Here is a 16783-nt window from a genome sequence, read left to right on the forward strand (position 1 = left end):
AACCCTGCTCATCCTCCTCCTCACAGCCCACAGCAGCTCCGAGAGGACGGACGGTGCCCCTCATGTTGGAGGGCGGTAGTCTGCAGCTCTCCTCCTCTTCTCTCTCTCCCTCTCTCTCTCTTGTCGTCACGGCAGCCTCTCAGTCAGTCTGTGTCTGCCCGCCGGCTGCACCACCGTGTCTCTTAAAGCTCACACTATATACATTACTATAAACCAACCTTATTAACGAGATGGCTTCGGATAACTTGGAGATGAACGGTGATGCTGACCGTAACGGCGAGCTGGCGGAGGTAAGTGAACGCATCACTTCACCGTTACAAAGAAAGACATTCCTCTGGTTCAATGTAAAGCTGCTGGTTAATACACCGGATCAGGCGAGGCTAAAGCCTCTCACAAACACCCCCAAACAAGGAGTTAATCATCGGGTATACTTTATCTATGGAAGCCTGGTTCTCATCCATCTCTCCCATCATCCAGTCACACATTATAGTGTTGTTTGTTAGTGAACCGTGTTACTAGATGAGCTAGTCTCAGGGCTGATTTAAAACGTTTCACTAGTTTATAACTGTAACTAGTGTTATCTTGTCTCTTATATACAGAGAGGCTCAGTTTACACTTCATGATAGGTGATACTCAGCAGACCAAGAGGGTGTGAGTTAGGTGGGACAATCATTGCTTTGTAAAGGAATAAGCCAGGTGGGTCATTAACGTGTTTTTGTCCACCTGCCACTGTGACTGCTGCTGGACTCAAACATCTACCAGACACTCAGTAGATTACCATTGGTTTGTTTGGGACTGGTGGGTGAAGCAAATCTAGCAGCCACTTGCATATTTTACCAGCATTTATAATAACAATAATAATAATAATAATAATAATAATCTTTTTTTTTATAGCACCTTTCTAAACATAGTTTCAAAGTGCTTGCACAGATACAATGAAATACAGACAAAATAAAAACAACAATAAAAGAACAAAATGTAAAGACCAAATAATGAGAACCATAAAACCTGTAACCAGTGGTATTAAAACAATAAGTTACTACACATAAGCCAAAAGAGGACAAGAGGACATTTGGCTGGTGGCTGGTGCTAATTTCCCTAACCCTGAGAGCCAGTAACCTAAATCATGGTTTGATCTAATGGGTTAAATTTAAGGAGGTCACATTCAGGAATGAAACCAGCTTAATTTTTTTTTTAATTTTTTAATATTGACCTTTCAACAATATATATTTTGTGTTGTATTAGGAAAGCCTGTCCAAGTGTCTAATCCAAATTCAAATTCAAATAAGCTCTATTGGCATGAATGTTCAGGTTACATTATTGCCAAAGCGAAATTACATATTAATGAATAATTACATTTCACAAGAAATAATCACAATCACAATATATCAAATACATTTTAAATATACATTCTTTTACAGATGTAGTTAATCAGAAACTTGTTCGGAGCTCGTAACACCTCTTATTCTATGGCAACAGTCAACATATTTTGCAGCTAATATTGCACATTGATTTTTCTCCCCACATAAGTATGGTGTTTTCTGAGGATCGGGGAGATAGAGGAACTCAGGATATATGTTATTTATTATTTCAAAGAAAACATCTCACATCCTTTTATTTTTCACAGTACAGTAAGAAGTGAGATTCTGTCTCCACCTCTCTTGTATAACAATGTGAACACAGCCTGGCCTCTCTGTCTAGTGTGTTCTGTTCTGCCTGTTACGGACTGTGTCTATGGCCGGGCTGTGTCCACTCAGTCTGGACACTGTCAACGTTTTTCTAAGTTTACTATCAGTCACGGTGGTCAGGTACTCTGCCACCGTGTCTATACCATAGGTCTATACTGTGGGATCAGCGGCTTAATCCACCCCCCCAAAAGACCTGCCTCAATGCATAACAAGTTATTTATGAACGTAGTATAATATAACAAAGTACATTATTTTTGTTAATTTTATCAAAACTTTCAATGGGAAGTGGTCATAATTTATGTCACACTGGGGATTAACTGCAGGTTCACTTCTGTATAACAAAATGAATCTACAACTATTTCAATTGTTGTTTAAAGGTTTTATTGATAACATTTTTATGTAGACAAATATATATACATATACATCCACAGAGCCTTTAGAAAGGTGCCGAATAAAAGTATGGCTTTGCCTGAAAAAAATTATTATGATTGTGAATTAATCATTTTAAAAATGTTGGCGGGTCCAATGGTTTGTTTATCTTTGGGGAAGATATCTGACATTCGGTTCCCAGTTCTAACAAGGCTTGTTGGCCAATAATAAAACAACGTTGGTATCACGTGGTATCTCTGGGTCTTCAGTTAGTGTGGAAAAAAACTAATTAACGGTTGAGATTGTTATTTTTATTGACTTGTTGTGAAGTAAATGCAATAGAACGGGGGAGGGAGAATGTGACAGCTAGTCTAGTGATAACATTCAGCCACTAGCTGAATGTTGACAATGTTATCAATAGCACCTTTAATTGTTCAAGTAATTTTATTAAAATTATTATCTTTTCAACTTATCACTCTTTTTTCCTCCCTTTTAATAGACAAACCAATAGCTTAATCAATAAACATAATAATTGACGCAGGTTAATTGATACTAAAAATAATAACGAGTTGCGGGACTACTTGTTTCAGAGCTTCCATAACCTTCAGTGCTTAAATGAACACTGGAAATTTGGAATAGCTGTAGTTATGTTTTATACATATATTCTATTCAATAACTTCTTGTATTGGGCAGCAATCAAGAGGACATCAAGTCAAGTTTACTTGTTGAACCCAGTATCACATATAATTCCTGTGGGATTCCCAAAAAGCTCAGCACATAATGAAAAGAATTATGAAAAGGAAATTAAAAGAGAGATCACCACTCCTTGGAAAGCCCGGGGTACATAGAGAACCATATGTGGGAACAAAAACTGAAAATGAAGCTGTGACAGAAGATTTAGTGGGTGACTCTGGCACTCATCTACTGGTCTATCACAAGAGCACGCCTTTCCTCTGTGGCCTGGCAGGTTTTCAGAGGTAAAAAAAACTGGAAAATCATACGCTGAGTTGAACTTCAGCGTATGATTTCTGCCAACCCAGGCACAAGGGGGGCATTGTTGGACTCTATAAGCTAAACTCCACCCAGATGAAACCCTGACTACTGCCCTAAACTGATATGAAGAGACACGTTATGGTAGCCAACATGTATTTATGCATTTAATTTCCTTGTCAATCATATATGTCTCTATATACTATTAGCAGTAATCTAGTTACTCACATGTCTCCAAATCATACTTACCAACAGTGAGACCTCAAAAATAGGGAGGATTTCAAAACCAAAGGGGGAGTCTGAGGGAGAAAAATTTCCTGCATTCTGGTGACTTTTAAAGAATGAAATAACAAAATATTAAGTACACACTGCAACAGCATTTATTGTTAAATAAGCCTGCTTTTAATTTGACTTTTAATCCTCAGGTAAGAAAACGGAATAATTTGAACTTGTGTGAGTCTCTGGTATAAACTGGGCTAATATTCATCAGTTTTCATTCATCTTTTTTGTCCCTGCTTGAGTATTTCATTCTTAGTACTCTCCATTTCCCTCTCCTCTCACTCACTGAAGGGCCTTTCAGACACAATGTGACAACAGCACCACTGCGCTCTGAAACTCATTATTTCCAATGGTTTATGCAACTTCACGCAAGCTTTGCTGTGATGCGGTGATGCGGTGATGCGGTGATGTGTGGCGAGCGCATCGCAAGCATCGATGTATAAAGAGAACTGGATACAGCGTTGTGGGCGGGTTCCCGTTCATTCCTATGAGAGCTGCTCAGTGGCGCATGAAGCCAAAATGGCTCCACTGCCGAGTGATAAAGAACCCGAATCATCCGGCGATCTTCAGCAGGCAGAAACGCAATACATTTTTCTTTAACGCCTCCCAACTAGCGCTCCAGCCGCGGTCTGGGTCTCATTCACATGAACGGAGGAAGTAAAATAAGTCTGGATTCAGCTATTAGTGCATTTTACAACTCTTAAGACCTAATGATTTAAATAAGGTATATTCAAGTGTTCATATTCAGAAGTTGATTTACCTGAAAAAAATGATCCGCTGTGTTAAAGACGTCTCTTTACCAATGTAAGTCTATGGGAAAAAGTCCTTTTGAGCCCAGTGGCATCACGTGACTGACACAGAAGTTGTAGTACCGCCGTTTGGCCACTACGAAAATTTGCATCAACGCCTGGCACACTTCCTGGGGGCTTGGTCGCGAACAGCTCTCTTCCGCAGGGAAAAGACATAGGGTGTAGCTCTATTGCTGTCCGGACGGAAACAGTAGGGCTTATGGTTTAATACACGCCGTACAGTGCCAGAAACAGGTTGAGATAACAGAAAAGGAAAAAAAGGGTGTGAAAATTTGCCATAAATCTGGAGAAAAGTGGGAGAATTGTGACCCCGAAAGGAAAAACGTGAGAGTCCCGGGAAGAGAGTAAAGAGAGTGGGTCACATCAGTTGACCTTGGAGAGTACAAACAAGATATGAGTCCGATATACCGACCCTGGAGAAACACAAACAAGCCAGACGGGAATGTGCTACGTTCAAGCAACCGTAAACAGGATGAGACTGTCGAATGGTAATGGTAGCCAGTCCAGCTGCATATGTAAGGATCAACTAAAGAGAACTGTGTAAGAAGGAAAGGTCTGAATGTATTTTTCAGTTGCTCTGCAGACCGACTCGGCTTTTGTGACTTGATAATAACAGTCTGTAGGAGTGGAAGATTCCTGCCTTCACGTCTTATTGTTTATACTTCTCTGTCCATTGGTCACCACAGACACAATAGCAATGACCCTGGTTTCCTGTGATGTCATATTTCTAGTGTGTTTTTAAATTAACCATTTACAACCAACTCATTTCACCTGTAAGACAAAAGGAACTCATTTCTTTGCTGTTCCACAAAAAGAAAGGAAATCGATTCCTCGACCTCTTCTTCCTGGATACATTAGTCGGTCCATTTGACTGTTAATGGCACAGGAAATTCTGCTTCCTTTGACTTTCCGCAACACTACATACTGCATATTTAGTTTTTATTTATTTAATAAATAATATAGAATATTTAACGATAATCTAATAATATTATGTGTGAGCGTGTGAGCTTGATTATTTCTATAAATGCATGCTTTCACACGTACTTACTGCATGTATGGTGCATTTGTAACATGTTCCTAAGCGTAATAACTCACTTTTTCCACTGCATTTGGGTGGAGGCCATTCTTGTGTTTAAGATGCGTGACTTGGTCAGCCTGACACAAAGGACATGGCTTGACAAATTATATTTGACCTTTGGACTCAGTCCAACTCAGTGACCTCATGGGTGTTCCTGTTTGAATTAGGCCACTGAACACTTTCACTTCAACTAATATCTTTCATGGCAAACAAAAATACTGTGATTACACAAATCTGGGTCTTAGATTTGCTATACTGCTCAGTTCTCATATGATGTTTGGTTTTTATTACGTTGGACGGTTAGCTTTGATGAAAAAGTTTCTGCTGCTGCCTCACTTCTGTAATTTGTAATGCCAAGTTGGAGATTTTAGAGTCTGTAAAATAACCCCCACACATCCAGCTATGTATTTACTAAAAGGTGAAATCATACTTTCCAGCCAGTCACATATTTGGATGGAAGCAGCTGAGTGCTTTCATTTCCTCCGTGTTAAAGTAACTTTTTAAATACCGTGTTTACACAAGTTTCAGGATAAGTATGTAGGGTTTTTTTTGTAGCGTGAGTGTTGCAGTGGTGAAAGTGAAAATGGTCAAATTTTTGTTTGTCATGGAACATGGTGGAAGGGTGTAGCGTGGACCACCCACGCTGGAGCGTGTCCGAATCACAGGGCAGATATATAAATAGTTTGTTCAGTTTCGTTAACATTGCGAGATAGGGCATGGCCTTGTCAGAGTTATGCACTCTCTGAGTACCCTTCTAGTTTTCAAGTGTATTTAGTTAGATGAGGGCTGTTGAGTATAAAGTAGGGCTGTCAAAGTTAACACGATGATAACGCGTTAACGCAAATTAGTTTTCACCCCACTAATTTCTTTAACGTAATAACGCAATCAATTCCTATGGAGGTTGTAGTGAAGATACTGGTATGTGAAACTAGAAAACCTAAGGCATTGGTATCATATATCACATTGGTGTCATACTAGCTCGTCGAGAAGGTCAAGGAAAAGCTGTCATGGCCATTTTCAAAGGGGTCCCTTGACCTCTGACCTCCAGATCAGTGAATGTAAATGGGTTCTATGGGTACCCACGAGTCTCCCCTTTACAGACATGCCCACTTTATGATAATCACATGCAGTTTGGGGCAAGTCATAGTCAAGTCAGCACACTGACACACTGACAGCTGTTGTTGTCTGTTGGGCTGCAGTTTGCCATGTTATGATTTGAGCATATTTTTTATGCTAAATGCAATACCTGTGAGGGTTTCTGGTGAATATTTGTCATTGTTTTGTGTTGGTAATTAATATCCAATAATAAATATATACATATATTTGCATAAAGCAAGCATATTTGCCCACTCCCATGTTGATAAGAGTATTTAATACTTGAGAAATCTCCCTTTAAGGTACGTTTTGAACAGAAATGTGTGATTAATTTGCGATCAATCGCGATTAATCATGGACGATCATGCAATTAATCGCGCTTAAATATTTGAATCGATTGACAGCCCTAGTTTAAAGATACACTGAGACACTACATCACAAAATCATTAACTGACAGTTGATGATTATATGTTTTAATGTTCTACCATAATGGATCCATTAATAGAAAATACTAGAGATAAATCTGACCAAGCTTTTTGAAGTATCACATTTCTACCCGTCACTTATGTGTCATACTGACATCATGGTTTGTGTTTGTATTCAGGTGCCGCTGCGAGACAACTGGGGGAGGCAACAGAGACCTCTGAACATGAACCACTATGCCAATAAGAAGAGTGCAGCAGAGAGCATGCTGGATGTGGCTCTACTGATGGCTAACGCCTCACAGCTGAAGGCTGTACTGGAGCAAGGATCAGACTTCAGCTTCTATGTGCCCCTTATTGCCCTCATTAGCATCTCCCTCATCCTACAAATCATAGTGGGAGTTCTGCTCATCTTCATAGGTGAGTGTGGAGTCTCTGAGAAGATTTACAGTGATACTAAAAATATATTGTTTTGTTTCTGCTGCACACACAAATGTGTTAGTGTCTTCTACTGCAATATCGTGTAAAGTACATGTGATGTAATGTTTACTTTATTTACTTAATCTAGACTAGCGGCGAGGTTTTCACCAAGAACTACCAAAACTCGTTCTTCTATGTGTGCATATGTAACTTCAGTGTCACGCACATTATGGGAACTCAGCTGACAACTACATTTAAATTTGTACTGTAAAATGTTCTTTTTTTGTTCTCTATCTTAGTATAACCTCACTTTTCTTATTTAAAATGTCATTTTGACACGGTCATCTTCTCTCTACAGCTACAGATCTTTTCTACTAATTTACAAACTTGAATTTCTCACACTCAAACTAAATGTTATTTAGCCTTAAGGGGGACATAAACCTGTGAGTTTCTCTTCCCATACATTGGAATGCCCCCTCCAACCCCGTGTATCCTTATCTTATCCTAACAGAGAATACTATTGTGACAGAGAGCTGAATTTAGAGAAACACAACAGGAAGAGACGCCTCTGCTGTCAGCCGTTTCCAATTTTTAAGTGCTCTCTTCACTTTGGGGAAAATATGTTGTCACGGGAGATTTGCCAATACTCAGATGGCCAGTAAAACCTACATATTTCCCCTTTGCCTAAAGAAAAATCCCCTTTCAGACCAGCGAAGCATGTAATATCCTGATGGAGGAAGAAGCTAATTACTCACCTGAGGGCAGAGCTGCCAGATGCTGTTAATTTATATCCTCATGCTCAGTAATGATTACTTCACTGCTAAACTGACAGGAAACCCTGCGCCGCCACCTTGTGGTGGAAAGGAGGCCATTCCTACTGACTAAGCAAAACTCACTGTGCGTTCCAATACTCATACTACCATACTATTTAGTATGAAAGAAAAAGACTTAGTGTATCCCAATACATATTATGTCAAATGCCGTATGCCAAAAATACCAGGATGTCCTACTACATCTGGTCACATTTTGCAGTATACAAGCCAGCATGCTTTCCTGGCTAATCTGACCCACAATCCTCTACGCTATGACATATGAGCAAGAGGGTCAAAGTTCAAGGCACAATGTTATGATGAACAAGTATGTCCCAATTTGCATACTGCATTTGCAATTTGTACAATTCATCACTTTTATTATCTTATAATACACCCATGGGCTGTGTGCTGTAAGCCTGTACCGTAGTGGATGTATTAACGTCTCCGGCTATCGGCCAGTAGCTAGTAGTGCTAGTAGCATGACATAAACAGAATTTAATGCAGTTGAAGGCTATTTACTAACACGCAGGGTAAAAGCACAGTGCAAAACCTCTTATACATCCATGGTCTGTAGTCTATTGGACATCTATCTTGGAGGTCCTTGACATGAAAAAGTTTGAGATTGCTCTCAAAATCTGTGTGCTGGATTTTTCTAACTTCCATTTATGTCCATCGCTCACTTTATGCTCCTTACGGAAGTTTAATAAATAAATAAGTAAGTAAGTAAATCGTTATAATAGTATGCATTTTATAATATTGTTATTGTTGAACACAGGCCATTTCGGTAGAGACATCATTTTGTATTACTTTTGTACGGCACTTTGTAGGCAGAGGTTTTACTGGCGTCCGGTAGTCACTTTCAGTCCAAAATGTACGAATGTGAACACAGCGTCAGTAATGTCTTCATGTTTAACTTCTGTTTTGTCAGTTAAGTGGAACCTGAATGATGCCAGCATGCACTACAAGCTGAACATCTTGGAGAACGTCGCCACAGCCTTCGTCTTTATCATAGTCGTGGTCAACGTCTTCATCACGGCTTTTGGTGTCCAGCGGCCCAACACAGGTGGTTCTTGATCACCCATTACGTGACTCTCCGTGCCTGCTGATCAACCAAGTAAAGATGGACCTCCACACATTATTTATGCAAATGGACAGGATATTTATTCACCTAACTGCAGGTGCACTTGCCTTTCTGTAATTCGAACTCCCAGACTTGAGCAGACACAACCTACCCTGAGGATCAGGTGACACGCGCGCGTGTGTGCGTGCGCGTGCGTGTGTGTGTGTGTGTGTGTGTGTGTGTGTGTGTGTGTGTGTGTGTGTGTGTGTGCGTGTGTGTGTATGTGCATGTGCGTGCGTATGTGTCAGAGGAGTGGACAAATGTTTGGTCAACTTTTATTTCATGTGGCATGTTACACCAGTCTGTTATGTGTTATCATGCTCAGATTACTGATGCAAATAAAGGATTGCCTTTACTTATAAAACAAACTTATCAGGAGCAATACGTCAATCACAACCATTGTGAATGTTTCCTGGGGAAAAAAAAGTCATTCTACTGTTATTTTGACATTTGTCAGTATCTGTCAGCGTATGCCTACATCTTTAGAAAAAGAAATCACCAAAGCATTATCCAAATCCTTAATAGTAAGCGCATCAGGAGCAGTCTTTGCCTACTGCTGCTGCTGCTCATGAGGCGTTACATGATGTTACAGCTTTATTGTGGGGACAAATGTACCGTTTACACTGTTATAAACCTCAACCAATTACTGAAGTGGACCTTACATGCTTTGTTTTTTAAGTACAATGCAAAGTGTAGCTTGTATTGTTTGAACTGATTTACGTGTATATATTAGTTAATGTCTGTAAGTGTTTGTGTATTGAAGTATACGTGGCTACTTTTAGGCTTTTTTTATCACTTTTTTTAAGGACCAAATATTTTCAAAGCTTTTACTACATGATCTATTAGTACACACTGTGACAACTATTTTAAATGAAATTTGTTAATAAAACTACAGAAGCGATACGATGTGTTTATTGTCCTGTTTATTGTTATCATGCTTTTTTTTTTATTGTACAAAGTCAAAAGTCTCAGTCCTACAAATGATGGCACTTCTAAATGTAAGGCATTTTTTACATAACACAATGTGACAGACTGTCAGGCACTGGACAATTATCAATATTTCCTTTTGGAATAATATTACAAAATTGTTGAGTACAAGAATAACAACAAAGCCATGCACATTGAATACATCTTTCAGGTGTTTCGGATACTGGCTTCTGATATCCTGAAGTTTAACCACCATAAAGAAAACCACAAAGAAAGACAGTTTAACAAAGCACCATTATGATAGTTACTGTTATGTTCAGAGACTCTTCTCTTTGTTATATATTGTAAAGAAACAGCCTGAGAAATACCATCAAATTGTATCTGCCTGTTTGTAGTAAATTATTTTATTACGACGGAGTTTTAGGGCCACATTGAGAAAAAAAATGTGTCTGAGATGTCGAGAATAGAGTCATAATATTACGAGAATAAAGTCAGGTTTACGAGGACATTGAAACGATTGTAATTGTGTGGACCTGGGTGAAATGACTTTTTTTCTCGTAAAGTTATGACTTCATTCTCGTAACATTACGACTTTTTTTCCCCATAAAGTTATGACTTTATTCTCGTAATATTACAACTTTTTTTTCTTGAAATAGTGTGACTTTCTCCCCATTAAATTACGACTTTTTTTTTCTCGTAATATTATGACTATATTCTCAAAATCTCAGATTTTTTCCCCCTCAAGGTGGCGCTAATACTCTAATTAACTGCCAGACTTTGTATTAAAAAAGGCTCATCAGAAAAACTAATTTATCACAATATAGTCTGCAAAAAGGCACATGGTTAAGAACAAAATAATACCCACACTATAAAATATAATTATGTCTTTCAATAGCTGGGGTGGATTATATAAATATTTAAATGTACTTTAAACTCTCACAAACTGGGTGTTTTAGGTTGTTTTGTGATTTAATTCTCAGGTATTGTCTTATTTATTGACGTATTTATCAACTGTACTATATGTTAAGGGCTGAGAGGGTAAAATGCATTTCATTGTACTTTAAATGCATATGACAAATAAACTTGAAACTTGGGTGTAGCCACTACTTCTGTATATATGTCAGTATTCCTCTGTGCATTCAGCAGTGAGCTAAATGCTACGTGCCAAAAGGAAAAGAAAAAGAAAAGTTTCCACCCTGCAGGACCCAGAGGAAACAAAGACACTGGGAAATATGCAGGCATGCTTCCGGTCATGAAGCAGATGGTGAGACGCGGTCTGAGATAAGTAAATAAGAAGTAAAGAAAGATAGTAAGGCATCGTTTAGAGAAAGTCAACATTATACAGATGAAAAAATATGGTTATAGATGCCACGAAGTAGGTGGCAGTGCCTTAACCGTATGTGTGTTGATGGCCACAGGGGCCAATTCCATCCTTGTCAAGGGGAGTGCTAACCTTCTCTCCTTTCCTCCAACACGCCTTAAAGATGCAACACGGTCACTATATATACACCGAGTTAAACAACTTGGTTTCACTTATGGTACAATTATTATTTTTTTTTTAATTTCACACAGCTGTTGTGTGTTTCTTTTAAAACGGGTTGATGGTGTTTACGCTTCATTATTACGACTCTTTATTCGACATTTTGTTGTTTTTAGTTTGGGTAGTGACTCTACCCATAATGCACTGCACTGGTAGAGCGGGATATGATTGGTAGAGAGCATTCACGTGACTGCAAAACTCGTCTAATGTCTAAAGTATCTACTACACGGACACAGCTCGATATCATTTCTGGCTTTTCACATGACAAATATCTTTGTTTTTGTCTAAATGTGAGAAGCAGAGTTTCAGGAAGCTCTTCTGAAGCCTACACATCAGTGCAGTTGGGTGATGTAGTTCACTTTTGGCCACAAGAGGGCGGTTATGTTCTGTCAAGATCTGGGCCTCATGAGGCATGAAAGTACTGATTGACATTATAATCTTTGTTTCTGACTCAGTTTTGGGTAGTACATTTACGTATGCTTGACAGACAGAAGAAAAAAGGCAGAAAAGAAAGTAAAAAATCTTCATTACCAAAATAAATGTAATAAATGAGTCTCAGCACCAGAGTGTAAGGAGGCACATACAATGCAGGTTGATGCTTTCTGCATTCAAGGATAATTAATATATGGCTAGAAAATGTACCGATGAATTAGAGGCTATCCTTTTTGTAGAGCTAAAAAACTGGATCCTGTATGAGGTCCAGAATGTACCTCCAATTGTTAATATTTCGTCATTTAAAATGCCTTACTTTCTCACTAGTGCAATCAATATTTTCTTTGTTTAATTGGTTTGTAAAAAGCTGTTTTATGCCACATTTAAAAACTGTAGCAACACTTATTTAAATCAGCTTGTTTTTCATTTCACTGTGTTCATCCCTCGAGCATATTCAGTCCCTTTAACCCACTTAAATAGGTATCAACATATGAGGCAATAAGAGGAAAATGCCAAATGTAGCTCTATATTTACCCCATCTTTCTCATATTAGATCACAAGCTAAATACTATATATACAACTGTGTACAAAATTAGTATTCAACCCCTGAAAAGATATAGTGTGCGCTGTGCTTTGGTACAAGTAGCATTTATCAGGTCATCTGGTGTTAAGGAGTGACCCCTTTACTTCATGAGGCTTTCTTCAGTGTACCATATGAGAACCTCCTGAGCTTTTCTTTTCAGACCCAGAGCAGCCATCCCGAGGGCCCGGCTACCTCCCGTCACTTTAGTCTCTACAGGACAAAGACACCATCTTAGTAACACCAAATTAAGTGAAGATATACCTTGAAAAGCGTGCATGCACTAAATAAATAATACTGACAATATGTGATTATCACAATGCCAAGTGATGCTAAAAACCTGGAAAGCTACTTACCACCGTAGTAATAGAGTAAAGCCATTCCCACTGCGACGCTGAAACAGCCCAGAAAGAATAGAGGACCTGGAAAAACAACAACATGAATGTAATTAATCATCTGAAGTGTATCAGTGGTAAATAACTACCTAACACACTTGTTATAAAAGTCTTAATCACACTGACTACTCCTTATTTGGTGATTTTATAAGTCATGACTTTATCATCTACTGATTATTTTATGATTTTGCTTCATGACATTTAAGAATATCAATTTAATAATTTTTTTGAACAGTTGAACGTTGCACACACATCGACATACAGTATTATATTAACAACTTACCTCTGTCGTTCAAGACATGTTTCTGTTTGTAGACACGTGGGTGTGCGAGTGGATCTAAGGAATCTGGAGGCAGGACAGATGCATTTTAGTGTGAGGAATAAAATGTTGAATATACTATAATACACAACTAAATATGTAAATCTAAATTCCAGCTCACAACAGGATACTGGTAAAGACACAAATGTATTGACAAATTACATTTAAACACAAGATAATCCATTCTGTAATATCCAAATAATGAATAAATATCATCACACATGATATGGAGATGCAGTTTTTGGGGACTAACCTCTGAGGCGGAGCCGTGTGGGCAAGCTGTAGTATACCTCCTCTACATGCAAGTGAAGAGCTCTATAAAACTCCCTGCATGCTTCCTCTCCTTTCCCCTGCAAGTGTGTCAGGAGCTCACCAAGCCGAACACTCGTGGGCACGTCCAAGTTTCGGAACTGGATAACAAAAACAGTTAGAACAGGATATTTCTTTTACCCCCAAATGGAAATATCCTTTCCTGGAGCACTTGCTGACGACACAGGCCAGAATGAAGCATCTTTACTGGTATTATTTTGTAAATTATTTCATCTATTCATATTAAAGTGTTGATTTATCACATGTTCATATTGTCATACAATTTGTAAATCTGAGACATTATTTTCTTAGTTAGATTTTTTTACCACAGCCTCTGTTCAGGATCAGAAACCTCATGGACCTGAATGCATCAGTATCATGAATCCGATGCTTGAGAAGAAATACTTTTACATGCAGTGATATAACATAACTAAGTACATTTACTCAAGTAATTTTAAATATGCTTGTTGAAGTACAATTTTGAGGTATTTGTACTTAACTGCAGTGTTTTCATCTTATTCTACATTATTTTACTCCATTTCAGGAGGGAATAATACATTTCTTACTCTATTACGTTCATCTCACAGCTACAGTTACCAATTACTTTATAGATTAAGATTTTGCATTGAATATGATGCATTATAGATTAAATTACAGCACGTATACAGCTACAACATTAAACCTGCAGTAGGCAGTATGTTTATGGCATCACTGGGCAAAATTTCCATAATAACCTCTCAGCATATTGTAATTCAAGTGCTCTGAGATAAAACTAGACTGGCTGCTCATTCAACGGAGGCAGCTGTCAATCACTCGCAAACTCTGATCAAACGGTCAAACTAGGCAGCACTGATCATATGAATCAATATTCGGTTACTGTAATGCCTATTTCTCTCCTCAAATGTTTTCAGAAACATCTTGTAGTGTACTGTTTAGCTGTAAAAATTTGAAAGTTTGCTCCGGCTAGCGGCAGGATATAGTGACCATTTTATAAAAAATAACATTTTTGAATCATATGAGCTCCTTTAATACCCACTGCTGCTTTAAATGCTGCTTACAAGTCAATTCACCTTTAATAATAGTCAAGTAATCATTAACGGGGGTCGTTCTGCCGCATGATGAAATGACTGCAAAGTTGTCATTTTGCAAAGAAAACTTTGCAGTACATGTTTACTTCAGAAGTACAGATACATTTTCTTTTTTTTCTGTAGTTTTTTTTTTAATGTATTTCATTGTTTTTATTTGATTGTTTTCCACTGTTTGGTTAGGTTTTTCTGCACATTTTGTTTACTTCTTGTTGTTATTTAATTTTTGTTGAATTTTTAAAATTATGTTAGTTTCTTCCTTTTTTGTTATTGTTTGTTTTTTTATCCTGGGGTTGGGGTAGAGGTTCTTTTTATATATGTGCAAATAAATAAATAAATAAAAGTCCTTCTCCTTCATGTCTTCCACCACAGCCTAAATCAGTGACTTTTAGACAGTGCTACAGTACTCTGCATGAGGAGGACTTACTCTGGTGGCCTCCTTGTCTGAGAGGATCTGAGGGTAGATCCTGTTGAGCTGCAGGATGACTTTGTCCACCAGCTCTGTGTCCAGTCTCCGCTCAGCCTTGACGAAGTCGCTGTCCTCTAACAGCTGCTCACGAAAACTGTCTGTCCATAGTAACAGAAAAACACATACTTAGTAGCTTACTGTGCATCAAGACTCTTCATAACGACAGTCTAACAGCAGGCTGCAGCTTTCTCCTCCACACAGCAGGATACTGAGAGGAAACATGATCTCCAGTCCTTCCTCGAGGACTGTGAGGACACGGAGGATCTGTAGACAGTTGTCTGAAGTTGTCTGTTGAAAGTCTTTCTAACAGCAGATGTTTTGTTATGAAACTTTTCACAAACAGCACTGAAAGACGTTGCATTGTCATTGTCAGAGCGAGGCAACAGTTTGAGGTCGTTAGCAGTGTGGTTAATGTTCGTGTTTCAGACCTAAAATGTGGAGATATGAAAGCGGAACAGAAGGCTATAACTACATGGTAACATTAGTTCATTTTGCGTTAAAGAAAGACACAAACCTCCCATTGTGGAGTCTCCTCTGTCCTTTGTTTGGACACGCCCCCCGTGACGTCATCACGCAGGCAGGGAGCGGCTGACGTACACGTCTTCAGAAAAGGAAAAAAACAACATTTTCCCTTTTTCACCGGAAATAGAAATAGAATGTTTTTATTTTTAGATAATTCATTTACAAACATTAAGGCATTGTAATCTAAACGCAATGCTTCAAACATATAAGGCACAATTGGATAGGAAAGATAACTAAAATTATTAAAAAATATATATAATAACAAAAATAAAAGAGGGTAGAAGATAATTAAAGGAACAAAAAAAGAAATGCATAAATAAATAAATAATAAGACTGCACTCTTCCATAGTAGCTCTAGGGGTCATCATCATATATGTTCAGTTCTTCATAAGCTCTGAGGAGAGACTTTGCTTGTTGTCCTTTCATTAGTCTTAAAGCACTGAGATGATTGTCCACAAGGTCCCTTTTGAAATAGAATGTAGCAAAGGCTGAGCTAGGCCCTTATAAACTAAGTTTTATACAGATATACTTGAATTTATTTTCAATAAAAACTGGGCATTCTGTTGTAAATAGGGGTAAAAACATTATAATTACATTTTAATGTAACAATCAATCTGTTTTATTGTAGCCTACATGTCAGAATTTAAATGAGTAAATTTCACATATACAAACCATTTTTTTTTTTTATCTTCCTCCAATAAAAATGTATTTTTAACAAAATTTGATCCATGTATCCTTTGAGAGTAAATGACGAACAAGAAGTGTATGTACATTACTGTAAAATTAAAGGGACTGTTTGTAACTTCTTACACGTATAAATCAATCCGGGTCGATGTCCCATGCACGCTCGTGTGTGGCTACGCTGTTCAGACTCAGACTCAAAGACAAACTACACGGAAGCACCAAAACCGCAGTTGTATCTAGTGAAGCCCATCTTGCTGGCCGCGGTTGGAGGACGCGGGGGAGACCGTAGCTTTGTATGTTGTTATCATTATTGTTAGTTATGAGGTCTACATTTATTGTATTGCTTATTTATATATTTATATGTTTGCATGCACAACAATAATGCACCTTGTACCTTAGCTGCTGAGTATGTTTCAGAAAAAAGTAATGATATACAGGC

At 38.2% G+C, this 16783-nt stretch overlaps 2 protein-coding genes and 1 non-coding gene across 3 annotated transcripts; 1 reads left to right on the plus strand and 2 right to left on the minus strand.

The window, feature by feature from the left end:
- On the plus strand, positions 1 to 9985 carry ninj1 (ninjurin 1). The gene is made up of 3 exons (XM_037770409.1): positions 1 to 290; positions 6913 to 7150; positions 8891 to 9985. The coding sequence occupies exons 1-3, from the start codon at positions 231 to 233 to the stop codon at positions 9034 to 9036; spliced, it is 444 nt and encodes a 147-aa protein (XP_037626337.1). The 5' UTR covers positions 1 to 230; the 3' UTR covers positions 9037 to 9985.
- Positions 9986 to 11356: 1371 nt separating this feature from the next.
- Positions 11357 to 11484, minus strand: LOC119499130. Its single transcript, XR_005209317.1, has one exon. It is a non-coding gene; the product is annotated as a U6atac minor spliceosomal RNA (small nuclear RNA).
- Positions 11485 to 11559: 75 nt separating this feature from the next.
- card19 (caspase recruitment domain family, member 19) lies at positions 11560 to 15783 on the minus strand. The gene is made up of 6 exons (XM_037770396.1): positions 15653 to 15783; positions 15097 to 15236; positions 13529 to 13685; positions 13240 to 13302; positions 12918 to 12983; positions 11560 to 12774 (listed from the first exon to the last, which is right to left on the minus strand). Exons 1-6 carry the CDS (start codon positions 15657 to 15659, stop codon positions 12665 to 12667), a joined length of 543 nt encoding a protein of 180 aa, XP_037626324.1. The 5' UTR covers positions 15660 to 15783; the 3' UTR covers positions 11560 to 12664.
- Between the last annotated feature and the right edge of the window lie 1000 nt (positions 15784 to 16783).

This window comes from Sebastes umbrosus, chromosome 1 (genome assembly GCF_015220745.1).
Source record: "Sebastes umbrosus isolate fSebUmb1 chromosome 1, fSebUmb1.pri, whole genome shotgun sequence".
In the NCBI taxonomy this organism is placed as follows: Eukaryota; Metazoa; Chordata; class Actinopteri; order Perciformes; family Sebastidae; genus Sebastes; species Sebastes umbrosus.

Excerpts from the sequence above, each read along its gene's own strand:
- card19 (XM_037770396.1), bottom strand. Across the intron at positions 13,686-15,096 it reads CAGACAAGGAGGCCACCAGA|TTCCGAAACTTGGACGTGCC; the intron begins GTAAGTCCTCCT and ends TTTGTTATCCAG. Across the intron at positions 13,303-13,528 it reads CACACGGCTCCGCCTCAGAG|ATTCCTTAGATCCACTCGCA; the intron begins GTTAGTCCCCAA and ends TCCTGCCTCCAG.
- ninj1 (XM_037770409.1), top strand. The coding sequence starts at position 231 with ATGGCTTCGGATAACTTGGAGATGAACGGTGATGCTGACCGTAACGGC. Across the intron at positions 291-6,912 it reads GTAACGGCGAGCTGGCGGAG|GTGCCGCTGCGAGACAACTG; the intron begins GTAAGTGAACGC and ends GTTTGTATTCAG. Across the intron at positions 7,151-8,890 it reads AGTTCTGCTCATCTTCATAG|TTAAGTGGAACCTGAATGAT; the intron begins GTGAGTGTGGAG and ends CTGTTTTGTCAG.